Source organism: Oncorhynchus kisutch, linkage group LG21, assembly GCF_002021735.2.
Source record: "Oncorhynchus kisutch isolate 150728-3 linkage group LG21, Okis_V2, whole genome shotgun sequence".
Classification (NCBI taxonomy): Eukaryota; Metazoa; Chordata; class Actinopteri; order Salmoniformes; family Salmonidae; genus Oncorhynchus; species Oncorhynchus kisutch.
The window spans coordinates 11,399,102-11,421,907 of record NC_034194.2 but is presented as its reverse complement, the minus strand read 5'-3'; the positions used below and the strand labels follow the sequence as shown (position 1 = coordinate 11,421,907).

At 46.3% G+C, this 22,806-nt stretch overlaps 1 protein-coding gene across 11 annotated transcripts in view; it reads left to right on the top strand.

Moving 5' to 3' along the window:
- The window catches only part of arid1b (AT-rich interactive domain 1B), a 114,002-nt gene that overhangs the window by 73,201 nt on the left and 17,995 nt on the right, over positions 1-22,806 (top strand). For 9 of the 11 annotated variants that reach the window (XM_031800837.1, XM_020455343.2, XM_031800839.1 and 6 more), the window contains 9 exons: positions 4,001-4,244; positions 5,129-5,218; positions 8,781-8,957; positions 13,236-13,599; positions 17,458-17,624; positions 17,867-17,988; positions 19,491-19,655; positions 20,233-20,442; positions 20,745-20,958. In XM_031800837.1, coding sequence (XP_031656697.1) covers positions 4,001-4,244; positions 5,129-5,218; positions 8,781-8,957; positions 13,236-13,599; positions 17,458-17,624; positions 17,867-17,988; positions 19,491-19,655; positions 20,233-20,442; positions 20,745-20,958 — 1,753 coding nt within the window. The remainder of the gene's footprint in view (positions 1-4,000; positions 4,245-5,128; positions 5,219-8,780; positions 8,958-13,235; positions 13,600-17,457; positions 17,625-17,866; positions 17,989-19,490; positions 19,656-20,232; positions 20,443-20,744; positions 20,959-22,806) is intronic. The other 2 variants (XM_020455345.2, XM_031800840.1) reach the window with 1 other exon arrangement.

Genomic DNA, 22,806 nt, shown 5'->3' with positions numbered 1-22,806 from the left:
GACAATTTTGATAGGGGGGAGATCTAGGCGAGGCCCAGGCAGTCCCCCTGGCCTTCCTTGGCTTTCAGTATTTTCTCAATTGCATATTTTTCAAAGGCAAACTCTTTTCTTTCATCAAGCTATATGGACAGAATCAAAAGGCTGGGGGATGAAAAAGAAGAAAATGGCGGCTGCTCTGGTGAATGTGTTCATGGTCATAGCTAGTTTACATCCCTGGTTTCATCTAGTCTGTCCCAAATGGCATCCTAATACCTTTTTTTATAGTGCACTACATTTGACCAGGGTCCATAGGGCTCATTTGGGAAGGCTTGTCTTTGATTATAAGTCCTTGGTCCTGGTGCGGCGTGTCCACATAGCCAGGGTATGAGTAGCGAGGACAGTAATGTTCTGGATGTACTTACTCCCCCACACTGCTGCCTGTGATGAATCACAAGCGCACACACACACACACACACACACACACACACACACACACACACACACACACACACACACACACACACACACACACACACACACACACACACACACACACACACACACACTCAGGCTGAGCCATTCTGAGTGCTGGGAAATCAGCAAGATACTATAAGAAACAGATTTTCAGCAGCTAAACAAAATGGCAACTTCCTCTCCCTCTGCACTGTGGTACAAGTGTACTTGGCTGTTTTAAAGTTGAGTTTTGTAAGCGTTTCTGTAGAAAATGTCATGGTTCTCTGTTGTTGGTGTTTTCTTTTACATGGCTGCTGCCCAAACTCGAGGGTAACGCTGCATGGAAAGAGTGAACTGAGAGGAGCTGACTGCATGTGGGCGCTACTGCTGTGCCCGTCTCTCTCACTCTCTCTGCCCCAATGAGAACCCACATTCATTTATTTATCCTTCCCCTATTTCACTGCAGAGTCTAGAATGGAAAGGGGGATGAGGGAAGGGAAGGAGGTAAAAGCCCGAAAGACCAATGAGGCTGAATAATTATATTCATCAATTTAGTAAGCCGAGGCCCATAACGAATGTGAATAATTATAACCATAAATCATGCAAGCGGCACAAGTCTCGAGGAATATGTAAACAGGTTTAAGTGGCCCTCCAATGTCTTTCAAACTTTGAAATAAAGGCTTCCTTTTTTTTTTGCAAATGTGTAACACATACTGAAGAGGAAGGCCTTGGCTGAGTTCTTTTGACCAGGGCTCTGGGCTAATCCCCCCCCCCCCCCCCCCCGTGCCTCTAATGACGCAATCCGCTTCTGTGATGGCGAAGTAGAAAGACTTTTGGAACACAATTTGGAGCTTTAGAGGAGTGCAAATGAGAAGAGAAGAATCCCACTGCACAGTAAGGTGCATTCAAGTATAATTGGCTGACGTAGGCTAAGATTGATAGCAGAAGATATATATTTTTTTTTATGCAGAGATGGTCTTCACTGCTGTGTGTGTGGTGTGTGTGTTTAAGTTACTGATCATACATTCTAAGTGGTTGTTATGGCCTCAGATTGTGTCATAATGAAAGGTCGTAGGTGAGAGCTGCCTGTCCGCCAAGTGCCAACTCCAGCTCTGAGTGGGGGGCTGTATTACCACGACACCGGCAGTCACACGTCATGACCGCAGTCAAATTCCACGTGTCGGTTTAGTCACAGTAATTAGGCTTCTCCAAGCTGCTGATGTTCATTTGTAGCCTACCAAACTTGCTAACTGCCTGGTACTCAGTACTGTTGTTCCTATAATCACTCTTGACATCAATGCAAATGTGTCAAATTAAATCAAACACTTCATGAGAGCCCATGAGCTCATGTTTGCCCAACATTTCTAGGCCTACTATATTTATTTCTCAACTTTTCTAATATTAAGCTCATTGCTTTGCTTTCCAACAGGAGTATAGCCTACCTGGCATGAAAATGAACCAAGGGAAAAGCGTCCTCCATTCGCTATTTAATTAAGTGTTAAAGATGTGTATTTTATTCCCATGCTCCTGTTCCGAGACGGGTGCATGATAATGGTCCAAAACAAATGTCATTTTAGGACTAAGGAGGGGGGAGATACTAATAATCTATTATTGAGAAGAGAATTGTATTGGATTCAGCATTTGTGTACCATGTCTCCTAGAGGTCTGAATCAGGAGTTTGATATCAGACCATCTCTTACATTTCTTACAAATCACTTTGATTTGTCTTGCCTTCCAGGTCACCTACTTGGTCATTTTGTAAATATACACTATCGTTCAAAAGTTTGGGGTCACTTAGAAATGACCAGTTTTTTTTTATTTAAGAAAATCACTTTTTTGGTCCATTTAAAATAACATCACATTTATCAGAAATACAGTGTAGACATTGTTAATGTTGTAAATGACTATTGTAGCTGGAAACGGCTGATTTTTTATGGAATATCTACATAGGCGTACAGAGGCCCATAATCAGCAACCATCACTCCTGTGTTCCAATGGCACGTTGTGTGAGCTAATCCAAGTTTATCATTTTAAAAGTCTAATTGATCATTAGAAAACCCTTTTGCAATTATGTTAGCACAGCTGAAAACTGTTATGCTGATTAAAGAAGCAATAATACTGGCCGCCTTTAGAACATCAGCATTTGTGGGATCGATTACAGGCTCAAAATGGCCAGAAACAAATAACTTTCTTCTGAAACTCTTCAGTCTATTCTTGTTCTGAGAAAATGAAGGCTATTCTATGCGAGAAATTGCCAAGAAACTGAAGATCTCGTACAATGCTGTGTACTACTCTGCAACTGGCTCTAACCAGAATAGAAAGAGGAGTGGGAGGCCCCAGTGCACAACTGAGCAAGAGGACAAGTACATTAGTGTCTAGTTTGAGAAACAGACGCCCCACAAGTCCTCAACTGGCAGCTTCATTAAATAGTACCCGCAAAACACCAGTCTCAACGTCAACAGCAATGAGGCGACTCCGGGATGCTGGATACATTAATCTGCTTTACAAGGGGTGTAGAGCCTAACTGGCATACAAAGGTGGCACTTGAGTGTCGAGTAAAAAAGTACCTTTTTATAGTGAAGTATTTCATGCATTAATCACATTTCTGGTCACTTTTGAGAATGGTGTTTTCCAGCTAATTTATTGCATTTTGGAACAGTCCCACTTATAGCCTACTGCCGTGTGTGCATTTCCTGCGTTTATAATGTGAAGAAATAGCCTAATAGTTTATCAACATTTTAAGCTTATGTTCTGAGCTGTTGCATCAGCCTCATTGCTTTTAACAGTTTTTTTTGTTGTTGATGCGAGTGGTTGTATTAATTTGGGATCTTAACGCATCCCACAGCCCTAGCATCGACTGCACAGTTTCCACAGGAATCGGTAGCTGAGTGGGAGGGGAGGCAAATGACTTGGTCCCATGCCACTTTGGAGGGCAACTCGTTGGCACTATTAGACATTGGCTCCACTCCTGATAAGACATTGACGCCGTTGGCATGGCTCTCTCATGGGTGTAATTTGGTCAAATTTGTCTAAATACCTGAGTTGTTTCTGCCCAGTTATTTTTTCATCAAGTAGGGAATAGGGCGCCATTTGGAACAGACTGACAGTCTAGCCTAACTGCAGTGCTAGGAGAATATTTTCCACCATGCGCCTGCCTGCCTGGTTTTACGGTAACTCAATTGGGTAAAGCCTTCCTGGACTTCAAGAGCAATTTCCAACACTCCAATGTCTCTCCGTCTATGTTTGACGTTATGTCAAGTCATCAAGTAACTGGTAAAGATTTGACTACCTACCGGTGGAGGTTCTTAATTTGTATTTCAAGGTGTTCTTGACCTTAGCAGACTGGCTCGAAGTCAGAATTTCATGTTAATGTAGAGCACACAACGGAGCACGTTTCTAAAATGTTTTGCAACCAGAAACTAATTTGCGTTTGTTATTGGTCTCGTCCAGGTAGTCGCTCACTCAGTTTTTTTTTCTTATTCCTTTTGGTGTGTGTGAACACCACCCTGGCTTTCCCCTTGGTTTGCCTCACACTAACCTTCCTCTCTTGTCTCCTCTGCTGTTCCAGGACCTGTCTGGCACCATAGATGACCTTCCTACGGGCACAGAGGTGGCTGTCAGCTCAGCGGTCAGTGCTTCGGGGTCCACCAGCAGCCAGGGCGAGCAGAGTAACCCGGCCCAGTCGCCTTTCTCTCCCCATGTATCCCCGCGTCTCCCCGGCCTGCGCAGCGGCCCCTCGCCCTCCCCCGTGGGATCACCTGTTGGCTCCAGCCAATCACGCTCCGGCCCAATCTCCCCCGCCAGCGTCCCAGGTATTGAACGAAACCCTGCACCTAGTTCTAGGAGTAACCTTCAAACACTATACCCCATCTCACACACACACATATCATACTCCAGACAGGGAACAAGGGCCATTTTGCCAGGCTTGATACACTAACTGAATTTGTAGTATTTTAGCCATTTCTAGTTCAGAGAGCAGTTCTGAGACCTCCACAGTGGAACAGCACAGCTCTGGTTGTCATGACTGGCACAACTGTGGAGGAAAAAGAGCTCCTTTGTCTCATTACAGGCAGTTCTTTCAGAACTTCTTTTGCATTAGCGACTCTATAGTAGTTAGTCACAGTGGAAGAGAGAAGTCTGGTTCCGTACAGGCAGCTGGGGAGGAGCTCTAGCCTCAGCTCCAAAACAAAGGCCTCAGTCATTAAAATAGTTTCTAAACTATGTTAGCAGTTCGGAGTCACTGTAATACAATTACTCTCCCACAGTGCAGTGCCTTGTTGCCTGTTTGACGCCAGGCTGGACTAGTTTAGGGAGATTTGTCCTTATTTGTGGCCAGAGTTACAGTTTATAGCCCGACCCTTTCTCTCTCGCTACTCTGGGTGGTGATAACGAGGTCGACGGGAGACTATTTAGTCATCTACACACACACTCTCACCCCTACTGGGAGAGCCGTCAGCCATTAGCCCCCACACTGAGGTACCAACGGACTTGTGATCGCCTCTGCATCCCATCGCCACAGAAACTGCTGCACACGCACACATACACTGTAGGGCTCATTAAAGGGCACCAGGCACACAGCTCCCAGGGAGATGGGTTCGTTTTGCTAGACACACTGCTGCTCTTCAGGCCAACACACTAACACGACGGATATGGATGTGTGTGTGTCCCACTGACGTTTGCTTCCCTCTTCTCCCAGGCACCCAGATGGCCCCCCAGACCCCTGGGAACATGTCTGATGTGGGCTCCCATTCCACCCTGAGCCAGTCCCCCATGTCTCAGGAGAGAGGTGAGATTTTCCTGCACATCACACCACCTTGGGAACCACGATCCTCCTCTCTCCTCCAGGATATTTACCATGCGTGTGAACGATGAAGTCCGCGGGAATCGGTATACGCTCGGATAAGTAAAGTACGAGGGGGGAGCTTTTTGCGCACGTCCCCTTCATTTCATCGATGGTTTGATAAATGAGGTTCCCCTCTTGTACACAATCTTGACCCTATGAGGGAAATATTTGAACGGAATATGGGCAACTCCATCTTTTAGTCCCTCCCTAATGATGTATACTAGTGAACCTATGTCCCTCTAGGAGTCAATTTCCCCTGCTCAGTCGCAGGTGTTTTCCATAGGATCATTAGTACAACAGATTAGCCATAGATCATCTTCCCTTCAATGCCTCTAAACCACTGGGCTGCTGTCAGCACTGGGCCAGAACTCTGGCTGTGTCCCAAATGGCACCCATTCCCTATATAGTGCTATGATTTTGGGCTCTGGTCAAAAGTAATGCACTATGTAGGGAATAGTGTACCATTTAAGACGCAGACGCCGCCTTCATAGAGGAACCGTAACCCTGTCTCTCAGCAGCGGCTGCCAATATGGTTGTCAGTGATGTCAGGCCATGTCAATGAGGCTGTCCAGCACTGGGGCTGGGGGGGGGGGGGGGGGGGGGAGTAAAGGCCCAAATCAAATCATATTTGTGAGTAGTAGTCAAAATAACACCTCGCCAGCCAGCCAGACAGAAGCTTTTTCTCACTGTCTGAAGGGGATCATTGTAACTGGTGGCATTAATACAAATGATCACTCACTCCAAGGCCCAAGTTTGGGGAGGGGAGTCAATTAAAATAGGTTTTGTGAGTGCTGTGAAAGCCCAGGGAAGGGGAAAGTCATGTTATTTTTTATATATTTTTTGACCTCATAGAGACTATGAATAAATTGTTAAAGGGATAGTTCACCCAAATGAATTGCTGTCTTACCGTGTCCATAGACTGATTACAGGGCAGGGTTTTTGTTAGGAAAGGTCGGCACCGGACATTTGGCCAGGAGCATTTTAATTCACAAACATTTAAGACATTTACCGGGTACATATGCATTGGTTGCGCAACCCGATTAGGGTGTCAACCCACAGAGCTCTGAATGCCAGGAATCACATTTACTCTGAATAAAAATATAAACGCAACATGTAAAGTGTAAAAGATCCCAGAAATATTAAATACACACAAAAACCTTACTTCTCTCAAATTTGTTTACATCCCTGTTAGTGAGCATTTCTCCTTTGCTAAACCAATCCATCCACCTGACAGGTGTGGCATATCAAGAAGCTGACTAAACAGCATGATTGTTACACAGGTGCAACTTGTACTGGGGACAATAAAAGGCCACTTTAAAATGTGAAGTTTTGTCACAACACAATGCCACAGATGTCTCAGGTTTTTGGGGGAGCGTGCAACTGGCATGCTGATTGCGGTAAATACGCTGTTTGCAAGGGAATTGAATTTCTTTTACCATAAGCCACCTCCAACGTAATTTTAGAGAATTTGGCAGTACTTCCAACCGGCCTCACAACCGCAGACCACGTGTAGGGTGGCAATGTGGGCGAGCGGTTTGCTGATGTCAACGTTGTGAACAGAGTGCCCCCATGATGTGTACATATTCACTGTCTTTATCATTGGGTCAGTGCCACTTTTGTTAGTCCCAGAGTAGTCTACCCTGTAAATTGTGTGAAAAAACATTCTGCTAATGTGTCCAGTCATTTAAAATGTAGTAGAATGGCATGCAATTTGTTTAAGAAAGGCCAACATTTCCCTGTGATATAGCCTGCTTACTGAACGCCACTACGTACTACATTGAACAGTCTTTTTTTTTTGATTGAGTTATATTATTAGCCTAAATTATGACTATCTTACATAGGTCTACAAATGTGACGTTGCATGGAATGCTTTTTTTTTATAAAGGTGCATTTTTATGCTGAAAATTAGCTTCCCCAAACGTAAAACTCATAAGCACAGCAATGCGCACAAGGCAGTAGGCTACGCTAATTGCGTTATGTTTGTTCCATAATGCAATTAGTGGGAAAACACCATTTGTGAGGGGTTTCATGTGACAGAGATGAAAATATCAGTTGAAATTTAGAAAGGATATGTAAATATGCAACATGGAGCACGGGTTGCTAATATGACTAGGAGTGTGCCTTTGGTTACTGGATAATGGGAAAGAAAAAGTTTATTTGGAAACCAAAAGACTATGAGCGAAAAAGGCTACTTGTTTCAATGGCATATGGAAGTGTTTCTAAAATAATTGCCTGCACGTTTGGTTAGATTTTTGGCTAGGCTACTATCATGGCAAGGCAAGGCATGCCTCAAAATAGTTAGTAAAACGTTCAGGTTTTAAACAATTAAGTATGTGGTTTCAAAATGCATACTGCCTCCAGCTCATTGCAATGTGACAATCTGAAGCCTGCCTAGTTTTCAATGCACTTGAATGGCGAATGGGAAGCGTGCTTCAATTCAAAAGTTGAGACGAAAGAAAATTGTAGGCCTCTTTTTAATTGTGATAATGGTTTTTTTTCTTCTTCTTTTTATGTTTTTTTTACATGCAATTGCCTTTAGAATTTTTGCGCAGTGATTGGGCTTATTAAAGCACATGTTTCACTCTAGCAGCAACAAACTTCTGTTTGATGAGCTGTCGCAGCATCTCTCGTGCTACATCAACTGGTATTTCAATCAATTAATTGGCTAAAATACATTTGAACATCTTGGCCATGTTCTGTTATAATCTCCACCCGGCACAGCCAGAAGAGGACTGGCCAACACCTCAGAGCCTGGTTCCTCTCTAGGTTTCTTCCTAGGTTCTGGCCTTTCTAGGGAGTTTTTCCTAGCCACTGTGCTTCTACACCTGCATTGCTTGCTGTTTGGGGTTTTAGGTCGGTTTCTGTATAGCACTTTGTGCTTCTGCACTTTGTGCTTCTACACCTGATGTAAGAAGGGCTTTATAAATACATTTGATTGATTATCTCGCAATGGGCATTTTTTTTTTATTACCTTGGACAATTGACCGGCGGCAATTTTATTTATCGTCTTTTCATTTTTTTGAACGGAAAAGCCGGCTAACGGAAACATTGATACAGGGTAAGGAAACAGTATCTAATTTGGGTAAACTATCCCTTGAAGTGGTAGTGAGGTACGGTATTCAAATTATTTTCTCACTACTATGCCCTTAGATGTGGTTTTGATCAAGCAAGATGAAAAGTAAAAATTTATAACAGATGAGACCTTTTCTGCAGTGGCCGGGCGGATGTATTAGCTCTTGTGGTATTTGTCGCCCTATTCAGATCAATTTAAATGTTTATTTGGTCGTTCGCTGTAGCATTTAGTAGTGCTTTTCAACAGACAAGGCTAAGTGTTACCATTCAATTGAAGTGAGTTCACTTAAATTGAACAGACTTGCAACATTGACAATTGGGTTCTCATATCATTGAGTACGTGAGAGATTATTATCATTGAGTACGTGATTATCCTTTAGTTCGGGTCTCAGTTTGAATGCATTTAAGATTATCTCCCTCTCCCTCCCTACAGGGTTCCCACCTGCCATGCAGCGGAACACCCCAGGCCCCCAGCAGTCGGGCCAGGGGCCCCCCGTGTCCCCTCACCCCTCCCTGGGAGGCTCCATGCACCCGGGCTCCTATCATCAGCAGCAGCAGGGGGGCCCTGGCCCCTCGTACGGATCCCAGACCAGCCAGTACGGCCCCCAAGGTAATATTCCGCTCCAGGGTGAAGTTTCCCCGAAGTACAAAACTAGGATCAGCTTCCCCACCCCCAATCCTAACCTTAACCATTTAGTAGGGGAAATGCAAAGCTGACCTAAGATCAGCATCTAGGGGCACTTCCCCACGAGGTAATACATCCTCTGTGCTAGGGACTGATGAGTATGTCGGTGCCCAGTAAGACAGTCCAGCCCGTTTCTTCACCCTAGTCTGGCCTATAGAAAGACTGTCTTTACTTTACTTAAATGTGTTGCAGTGTGATGTACACATTTAAATGGTGTTTCAGAAAAAGGACAATGCATACAGTAGACAACCAATTCACAATAACAGTTATATACAGTATGAGAGAAGAGCAGCCTGCTGGGGTTAGTGGGTGGATAGGGGGGACACTCTCGCCCCTGAAGCAGAAGGCTATATTTGACATTTACATTTAGCTCTTATCCAGAGCGACTTACAGAAGCAATTAGGGTTAAGTGCCTTGCTCAGTGGCACATCGACAGATTTTTTTCATGTTGTTGTGTTGGGGATTTGAACCAGTGACCTTACGGTAACTGGCCCAATGCTCTAACCACTAGGCTACCTGCCACCTAGTGGAATGGTGCCAGTGCTATGACTATCCTATGGCCCAACTCCAACACGTTTCTACAGGGTTGGAGAGAGCTGGGCTTTTTCCGCAGCTAAGTAAATCTCCAATCAACCTCCAAGTTTTCCATTCTCTACATATACTGTACTCTCCCTCCCCTCCCCTCTCTCTGTGTGTGTGTGTGTGTGTGTGTGTGTGTGTGTGTGTGTGTGTGTGTGTGTGTGTGTGTGTGTGTGTGTGTGTGTGTGTGTGTGTGTGTGTGTGTGTGTGTGTGTGTGTCAGGGCTGGGGTAATGGAGGAGAGCTGTGTGGCTGGCTGTGCTATCCAGCAGACCTGGGTTCAAATACTATTTGAAATCATTTCAAATACTTTATCTGGGCTTGATTGAGCTTGCCTGGCTCAATGGAACCAAAATAATAGTCCCAAAACTCTAAACCCCTCCAACCTTGCACTCTACAAGGACTAAGGCAAATGCTCAAAGTATCTGAAAGATTTCAAATAGTATTTGAACCCAGGTCTAGTGTGTGGTGTTCAGAGCCTACTCCAGGCCTAGCAGGGCAACAGAGCAGAGCAGTGGCACACACACACAAGCAAGGACTATTAATCAGGCTTCTGGAGCGGGTGGGGGCGAGGACCAGAGCTATGAAAACACACACACATCGGCCACGCATTCATCATAAAGGCACAACGCATGAGATGGATTACCATAATGACCCAATGTGTGTGTGAGCCCCCGCTCCAGATGAGTACACACAACCCAGCACACACACACACATTGGTTCATGGGTTGGTTTTCTTCCTCAGCTGAAACAACAGAGTAGCTTGATGAATGCTGCACAGCAGGCTTTCATCCAGTCAACCAAAGGGTTCTTTACGCGCCGCATGTCTCCAGTAATTCAAATAACTACATTCCAACGTCTCAACCCTAAAGAAAGCCTAAAACAGAGGCCCCTTCACAACTATCTATAAGCATCTATGCAACAGCCCTGAGCAGTACAGATCCCTGTGGGCGCTGGTCAAAAGTAGTGCATCATATAGGGAATAGGGTTCTATTTGTGACTCCATAGACTGTTTCCTTGGACACTCAGGGAGGTGGAGGGGGGTTTACCTAGTCTCTGATCCGTGTCACACCCAAAGATGTATACAGTGAACAAAAATATAAACGCAATATAAACATGTAAAGTGTTGAAGTTAAAGATCCCAGAACTGTGTAAATACACACAAAAAAAAGCTTATTTCTCTCAAATTTGTTTACATCCCTTTTAGTGAGCATTTCTCATTTACCAAGATAATCCATCCACCTGACAGGTGTGGCATATCAAGAAGCTGATTAAACAGCTTGATAATTATACAGGCACAACTTGTGCTGGGGACAACAAAAGGCCACTCTAAAATGTGCAGTTTTGTCACACAACGCAATGCCACAGATGTCTCAAGTTTAGAGGGAGCGGGCAATTGGCATGCTGATGGCAGGAATGTCCACCAGAGGTGTTGCCAAAGAATGTAATGTTAATTTCTCTACCATAAGCCATGTTGTTTTTGAGAATTTGTCAGTACTTCCAACCGGCCTCACAACCGCAGACCACTATGGCGCCGTATGGGCGAGCGGTTTGCTGACGTCATCATTATGAACAGAGTGCTCCAAGGTGGCGGTGGGGTTATGGTATGGGCAGACGTAAGCTACGGACAATGAACACAACATTTTATCGATGCCGATTTGAATGCACAGAGACACATTGACGAGATCCTGAGGCCCATTGTGGTGCCATTCATCCGCCGCCATCATCTCATGTTTCAGCATGATAATGCACAGCCCATGTCACAAAGATCTGTTCACAATTCCTGGAAGCTGAAAATGTCCCAGTTCTTCCATGGCCTGCATACTCACTAGACATGTCACCCATTGAACATGTTTGGGATGCTCTGGATCGACGTGTACGACAGTGTGTTCCAGTTTCCTCCAATATCTAGCAACTTCGCACAGCCATTGAAGAGGAGTGGGACAACATTCCACAAGGCCACAATCAACTGCCTGATCAACTCTATGCAAAGGAGATGCGTCACAGTGCATGAGGCAAATGGGGGTCACACCAGATACTGACTGGTTTTCTGATCCATGCCCCTACTTTTTTTTTTTAAGGTATCTGTGACCAACAGATGCATATCTGTTTTCCCAGTGGTGAAAAAACTGTAACTCAGTAAAATCAAAAAAATTGTTGAATGTTGCATTTACGTTTTTGTTCAGTGTATAAATCAAATTCAATCGGTCACATACACATATTTAGCAGGCGTTATTGCAGGTGTAGGAACACAAGCATTTCGCTAACTCCAACAGTGCAGTAGTATCTAATATACTATTGTCTAATAAATATATATATATATATATATATATGTAGACATTAATAAATGCATTTCTATATCTTCCTAAATCTTTTTTCAGTCATTCTAGTGTGTGTGTGTATATTCTATCTATAATATTAGCCATATATATATATTGTCTAATATTATAGATAGAATATACACACACACACTAGAATGACTGAAAAAAAGATTTAAGAAGATGTAGACATTAATAAATGCATTTGTATATTTAGTTTGTACAACATGTATTATATTACAGACACCTTAATGCATACTTCTAAATTATGTCTGAGCTATCAATTTTTTTTTTAAAGTCATGTTATTTTCCCCACTACAACAAAAACGACTTAAATACATGTAATCTTGTCCTTGAAATACTGTAGAATTCCTATGGCGGACTGCACCTTCTGGGGAGTGCCAATATGGCCGACCAGTGGTTTCACAGCCTCTCATTGACCAATACATAGCATCAGCAATCCAGGGTTAAAAACATCACTGGTCACACCCTCTGTTCCTCAGGGGGATTCTGGGTATAACATGACTCTACAGAGGAGCTGTCGCTGCCAGATCATTTCCATATACACTGAGTGTACAAATCATAGACTGACCAGGTGAAAGCTATGATCCCTTATTGATGTCACGTGTTAAATCCACTTCAATCAGTGTGTGTGTGCTCCATTCAGAGGGTGAAGACAAAGATTTAGGTACCAGGCGCATCGGTTTGAGTGTGTCAAGAACTGTGACACTGCAGGCTTTTTCATGCTCAACAGTTTGTCTGGCTGCCAGGACTTAGGCCTACACTTCCCCACTCCTATCCTCTCATCCCCCTCTTCTGTTTTTCTCTCTTCTATCCCTCTTTCCTCCTCACATCCCCTCCCTCTCTAGGTCTCTTTCTCTCATCCTCCTCTGCCTTTGAACAGAGCTCGTTATAGGGGCAGACCTAGAATAACTCCAGGAAGAGCCAAAATGGCAGCTCTCCCTCCAACGCCACGGCCGAGAGTCTTTTTGGAAGTCTCACATGACAAAAGCATCTCTGTGTGTGTGTCCCCCACTCTTGTGAAATACACTATAACAGATTGTGAAAGTAACCAGTCTGGCTGGAGTGGAGAACATCCAGTGGCACAGAGGAACATGATGCAATGCTCTGTTCACATCACATTGCTTGCATCCCAAATAGCATCCTATTCCCTATGTAGTGCCCTACTTTTGACCAGGGCCCCTGCTTTTGAAAGTCTAGATAGATAGAAGAATGAAGTGAAGTGTCTGTGAAATCAAGCTGATGATTCTCAGTCCTGATGAGTTACTGTATTTCTCTGTCTCTAGGTAACTACCCCAGGCCCCCGAACTACGGCGGGGCTCCCAGTGCCAATTACAGCGGCCCCGGCCCTGGCATGAGCAACAGTTTGGGCATGAACGCCAGCAGCCCCATGCATGGCCAGGGCCCCGGACAGCCCTGTGGCTCCATGCCCGCCGGGCGAGGCTTGGGTCCAGGGGCCAGTGGGCGCCCCTACCCCTGTGCCACCACCAACACCATGGCCCCCACCTCTCCCAGCATGCCACAGCCTGCCGGACAGGGTCAGGGCATGAGACCGCCCCTGCCCAACGTTAATCGTAAGCCGGGCCACGAGGCAGGCCCCAACGCCATGCAGGGTCCAAACGCTGGTTCCAACCCCTCTGCCCAGGGCCGGTGAGTCAGGACAGGGGCCAGGGAGGGCCACAGAAGGGTTATACATGCTAATAGGGCGCGTCCCAAATTACATACTACCCCCTATTTTTTTTTTACCAGGGCCCATATGGCTCTGGTAAAAATTTAGTGCATTTTACCAGAGCCATTTGGGGATATTGTGCCATTTGGGATGCAACCAAGGGCTATACTGACACTTAAGTTCCTCATGTTCACATTCACTCCTCCACACCCCGCATCCACCCATCTTTCACACACTAAGGTTATGAGGTGTGTACTAAAGAACGCTACAGACTTTTTCCTCATGTCTCTGTGTGAGTTTGGAAACCAAAGACTTCTCCTTCCGTCCCTCACTCCAGGCCTCCCTACGCGCGCTCCCCTGCCTACCCCAGCCAGTCTTGGCCTGGGGTCCGTCCTCCCCTCTCTCCCTCCCCCCATCCCCACCCACAAACCTCCCCACACCCTCATCCCCAATACAGCCCCCATCCCCATTATCACCCCCAAACCTCCCCACACCCCCCTCCCCAACACAGCCCCCAACCTCATCCCCAACACAGCCACCACCCTCAACCACATCCCCATTATCAGCCCCAAACCTCCCCACACCCCTATCCTCACCCCCAAGACAGCCCTCATCCTCGACCCCACCCACATCCTCGACCCCACCCTCAACCCCATCACTCTCCCTCCACCCACCCCCATCATCAGCCCCACCCTCACCCCCAAACCTCCCCACACCCCCATCCCCGACCCCATCACCCTCCCCACTCTCCTTCCTACCACCCCCAGGTCAGCAGTGCAAAGAGCCATATCCATCCCATGATGCAGCAGGCTGAGCAGTACGGGTAGGTGTCAGTGTCACGGCTGCAGTCTGTAATACAGACTCTGCATGCTGCTGTCCACTGGTCACATCACTAACCTAACCCTGGGCTACACTGGAGACACTTTCCCCCCCCGCTCACTCAGACAGACTAACCCTGGGCTCCACTGAGGCTCTGCTGCACAGGAGTCCCACTCCTCAACTGTGGGTTGTTGAGACTAACCTGGCCACTGCGGCCAGTAAACAAGGGCATGTTTTCTCTCCTGCTACTGCATGGCTTCGTCACAGACCAGCTGATGTGTAACAGTACTTTATTTGCACCGTCGAAGAAATCCCTTGACAAATCAGAGAAAAAAGGGCCAAGCAATATTATGACCCCTGCAAAGTCAAAAGGGAACAATGCTGATTAGAAATTCAGAACTTGATTGAAATAAAACATGGGCAACGCAAAAGGATTGGATATATTATTAGCGAGACTGCCAGTGCTCCCTCTAAGCTGCGCGCGTGTGTGGGGCGCGCAGCTCCCCCAGGACTGCCGCACAGAAGAAATATCAGCCCATGCAGAGAAGCATGAGATTGAACTTTTCCCCCCTTAGTTAACTATCAACGTTTCCCTTTACTGTGGGAATTGCGATTGAATCAACGCAATATTAGCCACTTTCAATACAACCTTCTGAAACAAAAGGAGCTATGCAAGACTTAATATGTAAAACTAACTATGTAAGAGATTTTCTTGTAGGCAGAACGCATCAGAGTAGGATTCTATTGCATTGACAGGCACCACTCAGCCCGTACTCTACACACTAACCGGTGCGGCATAACCAATCAGAGCTACGGTAGGCATGTATGTAAATAGACCATTGCCATATATGGATCTGTATAGAACAAGAAGGCCCGCACACTGTTAAAGCTCCCAATTCACCAATTCAACGTTTCCGTCCGAAACGGATCTTCATCAGGTCAAACACACTGAGGGTTCACATCCCAAAATATGCACATTACACCTCACATGACCATTGCATACATGACGCATGGTGAGTGCAAAAAAACATATGTATATCTCTAATAATTAAATAACAATGAGATGGGTGCATGTAATGGTTCCAGAACATAATATATATTTGCAAAATGACAAAGTAGGTGACCTGGAAGGCAAGACAAATCAAAGTGACATGTTCATGAAAGAAATGGTCTGATATCAAACTCTTGGTTCAGACCTCTAGGAGACATGGTACACAAACGCTGAATCCAATCCTATTCTCTTCTCAATAATAGATGTTAGTGAGTTATTAGCCCAGTTATAGATCATTTGTAGTCAGAAATTGGGGGAGTCATAGCTTTGTACGAGAACACAAAACGTGTACATTTCTAGACATCTTTGAAAAGCCAGAGCTTTTTTTGTTTTTAAGGAGCAGTGTTGTATTTGAGACAGGCTTGAATAAGCTAAGTAGCCAATAGGCAGAGGGCAGGATCATTTTCTGATTCTCTGTAATAATTAATGGTCATGTGGTTTCTTGCACCAAACACACCAACATGTTCAGTCAACTCCTTGTCTGAAGGACAAGTGGATAAACGAGTTAATGTCAAGCTCTGCATGTTTTTGTTTTTTTCTTAAAGTCTCATGGAATGTTGGCCTACATTGAACACCACTCATTGGCTGGTACTGTAGGCTGAACAATAGAACAGCTATTTCCATGTTAACATATTATGGGATGCATTTTCTACATGGTTTTTGACAGTAGGCCACTCTGGTAGGCCTACATTATGATCAAATAGCCACAGTAGCCTACTTGACCTCTGTCTGAAACTGTAACTTAAAGCGGGTACAGCCTCAGTGTTCACAATAAACGTGTGATGGAAGTTGCACAGACCTGAAATTTGCTCAGTGGCCCCCAAAAATTTGAGGGAACATTTCTGTCAGACAGAGTGAGAGAGGGAAGGTAAATCCAATCCCCTGTAGCATTGGTTGGATTGTTAGCTCCATTAGTTTAGTATTGATTTAATTGGTAATGTAGATGGTCTCATTCTTAGCATCAGTGGATTGGGAGAGGAATGAATGTTTGTACGGGGGTGGGAGAAGACAATGGTTGTATCCCAAATGACACCCTTTGGGCCCTGGTCAAAAGTAGTGCTCCATGCAGGGAATATGGTACCATTTGGTACTGGTTGGGTATGGACGTGTTACTCCAATAGAGGTCGGGGACGTTACTCATTTAATTTCCCCTCTAAGGGAAATGAAGAGGGAGGAATCGAGGCGTGTGCTGTGTTTGAGTACTTCCCAATAATCTTTCTTTTCTCCTGAAGTGTGCACTCATTCACTACTTCCCACAAATCTAAAAGCATTGGATTTGTGTAGGCATGAGCTAGAAGGAGTTTCCACTATATTTCTTATACCAGTAATTTCCCTTTGAATCGGTGAAGGGAAGTGAACGAGTGCACACTTTGGGGGGGAAGGAGACATTATTAGGATGCACCCTCTGTGTGGTGCACAGGGAGCTTGAGGGTGGGTGGGAGCAGTGAACACAAGGGGGTTTCTTCTCACTACTCCCCAGCCTTTAGATGTGCATATTATTCCCCCCCCCCCCCCCCCCCAGGATTTAGTGTTGTAAATGTTCGCTCTCCTTCTTCTGTTTTAACAGCGTGTTTTCTTTGAGGCGTTGAGAAAAGCTGCTGCCGGACTGCTTTTCATTACCGACATGCACTATTCATATTGTCTCTTGCTCACAACTAAAATCCCTCAATCTACCAATACTTCCATCTGTCCGTCAGTTCAACTTGAATGTACTGTATAACAGCGGAGACTGGTGGCACTTTAAACCGGCGGACCGACTCCTAGTAATGGCTGAACCGGAATGAATATGGTTTCCCGGTGTTTGAGACGGTTCTGTTCATTCCATTCCAGCCAGAACTGTGAGCTGTCCTCCGCTCACTAGCCTCCACTGATAGTTGAGTGTACTGTATGAATATAATGCCTTTGGTAATGATGTTATGTATTAAGGTGATGGTAAATGACTAATCCAAACTCTTGCTCTGGTTTTCAGGCAGGGAATGACCCCCATGCCGCACCACCCAGGCATGAACCCCATGGGCCCCGGAGGTGTGGGCCCCAGCCCTGGAGGCCTCTACAGCCAGCAGCCAGGGGCTAACACCTCTGGAAGGATGACCCCACAGGGGCCCCACCCCCTCTACAACGCACCCCCACCCTCAGGTATGCCATGCATTCTGACAAGGCAGCTAACTAATAGCCTGTTCCCAGATCTGTTTGTGTTGTATAGCCAACTCATATGATCATTCATGGCCATAGGAGTTGGCTGTAAAACACAAACAAACAGATCTGGGTCGAAACTCGCTAACTAGCCCAATGTCCAACGTCTTTTTACATGTATACCAGACAGACAAGCCCCAGTATAACAGTGAACAAGAGCCTAACCCCCTTTCCCGTCGCCACAGGGCCCATGCAGATGGGAGGAGAGGGGATGGTGGGTCCCCCTGACCCCAAACGGAGGCCTCCAGAGCAGCACAGGGAGGGCAACACTCCTGCCCCTGCCGTCGAACCACCACCTAAACCCAAGGTACCAGCTATCGCTCTAACAGAGGCATCCGCTTTTCCTCTCCGTCCCTTTTACACGTACTCGTTTCCTGCCAGTGCCTCTGAAAGCATGTCCTAATAATGCATGTGTTTGGATGAGGAACCTGAATGTGGCAAAGCGCAGCAAACACCGCATCTAACGAGGCAGCAGACAAAAAGGAACACAGAGAATTGAGAAAAACATTCTTGAGTCGTGAGGATTTTCTAAAGGAAGAATCACTGACATCGGTTCGCTTTCTCCATCTCTATCATAGTCTTCTTCTGTGCCTACTGGGAGAGTGGAAGCCAAAATAAATACTGCTTTATAGCGGTGCCATTTTGTATTAAAAAAGGCTTTTCATGCTCTCTCTTCAGCATATTGTTCGTCATTATTACCCCACTCATGACTGTGTGAGTGAGTGTCTTTTTTGACTGATTTTGGATGTCTGACAGACAGGCATACCAAAATAACCTGTCTCCAGTCAACTGCAAAGAACTTGTTACTGTTCACAATGCTCTCTCTCACAGGCTCCCATTTCTCTTGTCAGAGCTTCTTTTGGGGTTTTCCTGTTTTTTTCTCTCTCTCTCGTTTCACCCCCCTCCCTCCCTCCCTTGTTTCAAATTCCCCTCCCTCCCTTGTTTCAAATTCCCCTCTCGCTGGTTTAGTTTGGTATTTGTACTCCTCCTCTTAGTTCCAGACATAGTTGTGTGAATGTGAACAACTTTTTTTTCCTTCTCCTTCCCGCGTTCATTTGAGTCTGTTCACCTCATTACCGGCTGGTGAGAAAGGCCTCTTGATCACAAACAACTGAAAGAGGTCTGTCAGCCCAACTCGTCTGTGAGGAACTTCTGTTATTTCTGCTCTGTCTCAGGTCTAGTTAATGATCACTCCTCCTATATTTGCCTGGCTTTGTGCGTTTCTGCTGTCAGGGCAAAGACCGCAGCAGTAGCTAGCATGGCTTCATGTTTCAACTCGTGAGAACATAAGAGTACTAGTAATAACGGCTGTGGGCCTTTGGTGCTAAAGCTCCTCGCCTGCTCCTGTTTGGCTGCCTGCCCTAGAATGCTGTTGCTCAAACCCGTCTGTATGGCTGCTCTCACCGTGTAGTTTCCACCGTGTGATTTTCCAATTGTGTTGGAATATTTTGAAGCCAGTCAAACCTGCCTGATAGTCTCCAGGTGTGACTGAGAGAAGGGCCATCGGGGAGAGGAAAGGGGGGGGGGGGGGGACGCAGAGAAATAGCGAGCGAGGCAGGCGATAGGTTGCATACTGGCTCGGGTTTCTCTGTGGGGTTTCTCCGTAGGGTAGTTACACACGCGTACGCGTTGGCTGCAGACCGCTGAGTGCTCACTCACAGGATGCCTTTGAGGGAAGGTTTTGCATGATTGTTTGACTATGTTTTTGTGAGAAAGTGTATGAAAGTCCGACCTGAAATCTCTCTCATCACGTGTACGTGCGGCGTGCGTGTGTTTTATGTTTTTGTTTCCGTCTATTCCCCGTCGCAGGACCGCTACAGCTCCTCTCAGTGTATGTCCCAGCCCCCCACCCCATGTCCCCTGTCCCCCAGCCCTGCTAGTCTGTCCTCTTGTCACGGGGCGCAGGACAGCAGAGATATCATTAGCAGCCACCCTGCTGTCGCTGGGGCCTGGCCAAAGACCCCCACCAGCCCTGTAAGTGCCTCAAGCACTTTTACTCAGCTTGTTGTTTACAATTTTTTATTTTATTTTGTGTGTCTTTGTTTTTTGACGCCTGAAATGTGATTGTGTTGTCGTTATTTGTGACCGAGACTTTCTTATTAAGAAATGCATGCAATTGGAGCTGGACAAAGGATTCCCTTCTAACACTCTCTTTCCTCCTACCTCTTTCCCATACGGTGCTGGTTACCTGGCAGTCCTGCTGCCCCACAATATCTCAAATGCTTCTCTTGTCACATGAAACGCTCTAGTTTGTATTGCGTATTATTGTTCGGATGATTGATTGTGTTAATGAGAAAGTTCTCCAATCCTGTGGACCTGTGTCACATGGGGTAGATGTGACACATGCTCCGTTTCTGTTTGACAGCCGTGGGACCTACCTGGCTGTATAGCTGCCATTCAACTGGGTTTGAATGGAATATACAACAACAACCAAGTCTAATAATGTAAACCTGGATGTTGATCACATCAGTCTGTAAGCGTCCATAACCAATGACAACAGTGGTAGCCCTGACTGACCTCCCCACCTCTACTATATGCCCCACCCCTTTAGAAACCCAGCCCGGCCACCATGACCAATGAGAAGATCCGCATCCTGTATGAGATGGGCGGGGAGCCCGAGAGAAGGATGTGGGTGGACCGCTACCTGACCTTCATGGAGGAGAGGGGCACGCCCGTACCCATGCTGCCTGCCGTGGGCAAGAAGCCCCTGGACCTATGCCGCCTCTATCTGTCTGTCCGAGAGATAGGAGGCCTGGCTATGGTGAGTCTAAGTGGCTTCCCCTAGGTACAGATATAGGATCAGCTTCCCCAATCTGAACCGTTAGTGGGGAAAATGCTGGCTGATCACAGGAAAGATAGGCTGGAGACTTTAAGCAGTAGGTGTGCTGCATCTACACCTCATTCGTATTTCCATCAGACAGCCCCTTACGTCACCGATCGCTATTTACGGCCTATGTCGCCCATCCATCCTAGTGCTACCAGATCATATACGCTTTCATACCCAACTCTGGTTGCTCAGTCTCCTGTTGGCCATGCCCCCCCCCCCCCCCCTTCCCTCTACAGGTGAACAAGAGTAAGAAGTGGAGGGAGCTGTCTACCCACCTCAACGTGGGCACGTCCAGCAGCTCCGCCAGCTCTCTGAAGAAGCAGTACATCCATTACCTGTTTGCCTTCGAGTGTAAAGTGGAGCGGGGAGAGGAGCCGCCGCTGGAGATCCCGGGAGAAACCAAGAAACAGGCCCAGGCGCACCAGGCTAGGATCCAGCCGCCCTCACCAGGTGAGTAGAGCGATGGAGATATGTATATCGTGTGTTGTAATTCTGTTTGAATCAGTAAAGCGGTGGGCGTTGTCCAGGAGGTAGGCTCATGCCCTCTGGGTCGTGCCGGCTCGGGACAAGGCTTACTTTACTAGGAACTGTAGCCACGTCACTGAGCTGTGACCTGTTGCTTGTGACACAGACGGGTTGGCTGACAACGTCACGAAAACGATGGGAGCGCATCGATGTGGCCCGGAAGGCCGTGCTGGTGTTATGCTTCTGAACGGCCAGATGGCTTGCCGCAGTGACAAGAAGCTGCCGTAGGTGGCTCGTTTCAGCCAGTCGTATCTTGTTCTTGACACCACGTCTTGTTTTGAGGTGTTTTGACTGATGTCAATGCTAATACGGCTAAAGTGTTTAGCTAGCTAACCGACAACTGTAACGATGTATTTGAGAGACAACAAGTGCTCATGGTGCAAATGTATTTATATTTTCAATTAACATTTCAATTAACAGCCAACCCCATCTGTTTTGCCCCATAGTTGCGCGCGTGTCCTGTTTTTTTTGTTGCTAAACAACCAACCAGTACAATACAGACCTGTTTTAACGCATTCATCTATGCTATGTCCCACATGCGGTGAGTTTACCGCCCTTCACCCATTCCTCTGTAGATATAGGAAGATTACAACAAGTCATTGTGTGTAACACCTGCTGTACGTCCAAGGTGTGAATGCTGTGTGTGTAGACGAGAGTGATAAGCTACCTGCTGCTGTGGTTGACAAATATGTACACCCGTCCATAGTCATCATACACAGGCATGAACAGGGGAATATGCATACATCCACAGGCAGCCCCGTACGGTGTGTCTAATCTAAGCACATCCTCTGCTCAGTCATCCGGCCCTCCATTTAATCCATCTCCATTCTCCCTGGGCTGGCTACTCCCTCCCTGCGCCCTCCCAGCACGTGGGTCTATTTCTGTCTGACAGGTGATTGTGTCAAACTGCGAGAGGGAGGGAGAGGGGAGAGCTGTCAGACAGCCAGCTGTAGGATCCCCCCTCCCCCCCCCTCCCCCCTCAGGCGAGATGGTTGATGTCAGAGGGAGAGCGAAAGAGGGGGGGAACACAGCTAAGACCGTGGGGGGGGGGGGGTAGAGCTGCCAAGGGAATATCCCTTCCCCCTAGAGAAGATGAATAGGAGAGGGAGGAGTGTGGTGTGGCTGTCTGGGATATAAACAACAGTGACCTCCGTCTGACCTAGTTTCCCACAGACAGATGGACCAGTGAGGCAGCATTTTTTTTTCTCTCTCTTTGTCTCTCTCTCCCCGCCTGATTGTGGTGGGGTCATGTGGGTTCACACGCTCAGAGAGAGAAGGGGAGAGGGGGAGAGCGATGGCGTGTGGCTGAACCACTTCATTGTTTACTTTTGAAACACCTCTCATTTACAAACACATTGACCTGGCCAGCCAATTCTCTCTGCCTCTCTCTCTGCCTCTCTCTCTCTGCCTCTCTTTCTCTGCCTCATATTATTACAGACAGGGTTTTTAATAATTTCTTGAATTGTAAAAAAAAAAAAATGTCAGGTTTCTTTTATTCTGGTCTTGTATCGTTAATGAGAACAGTCATTTTGATATAAGGAGATGCCAGAATGTAAAATTCTGAATTAATTGCATGCATCCCAAATGGCACCCTATTCCCTATATGGTGCACTACTTTTTGGGAAGCTGACGTTATTGCTAGACTAAGCAGTCATCATACATAGCAGAGCCGGCTTGTGGATCCATCTAGCCTGAATCAGAGAGGTAACATTGTTGTACCCGTGCTGTATTGTACATGTATCATAGATTTTTTTACATTTAAGTACTCATAAT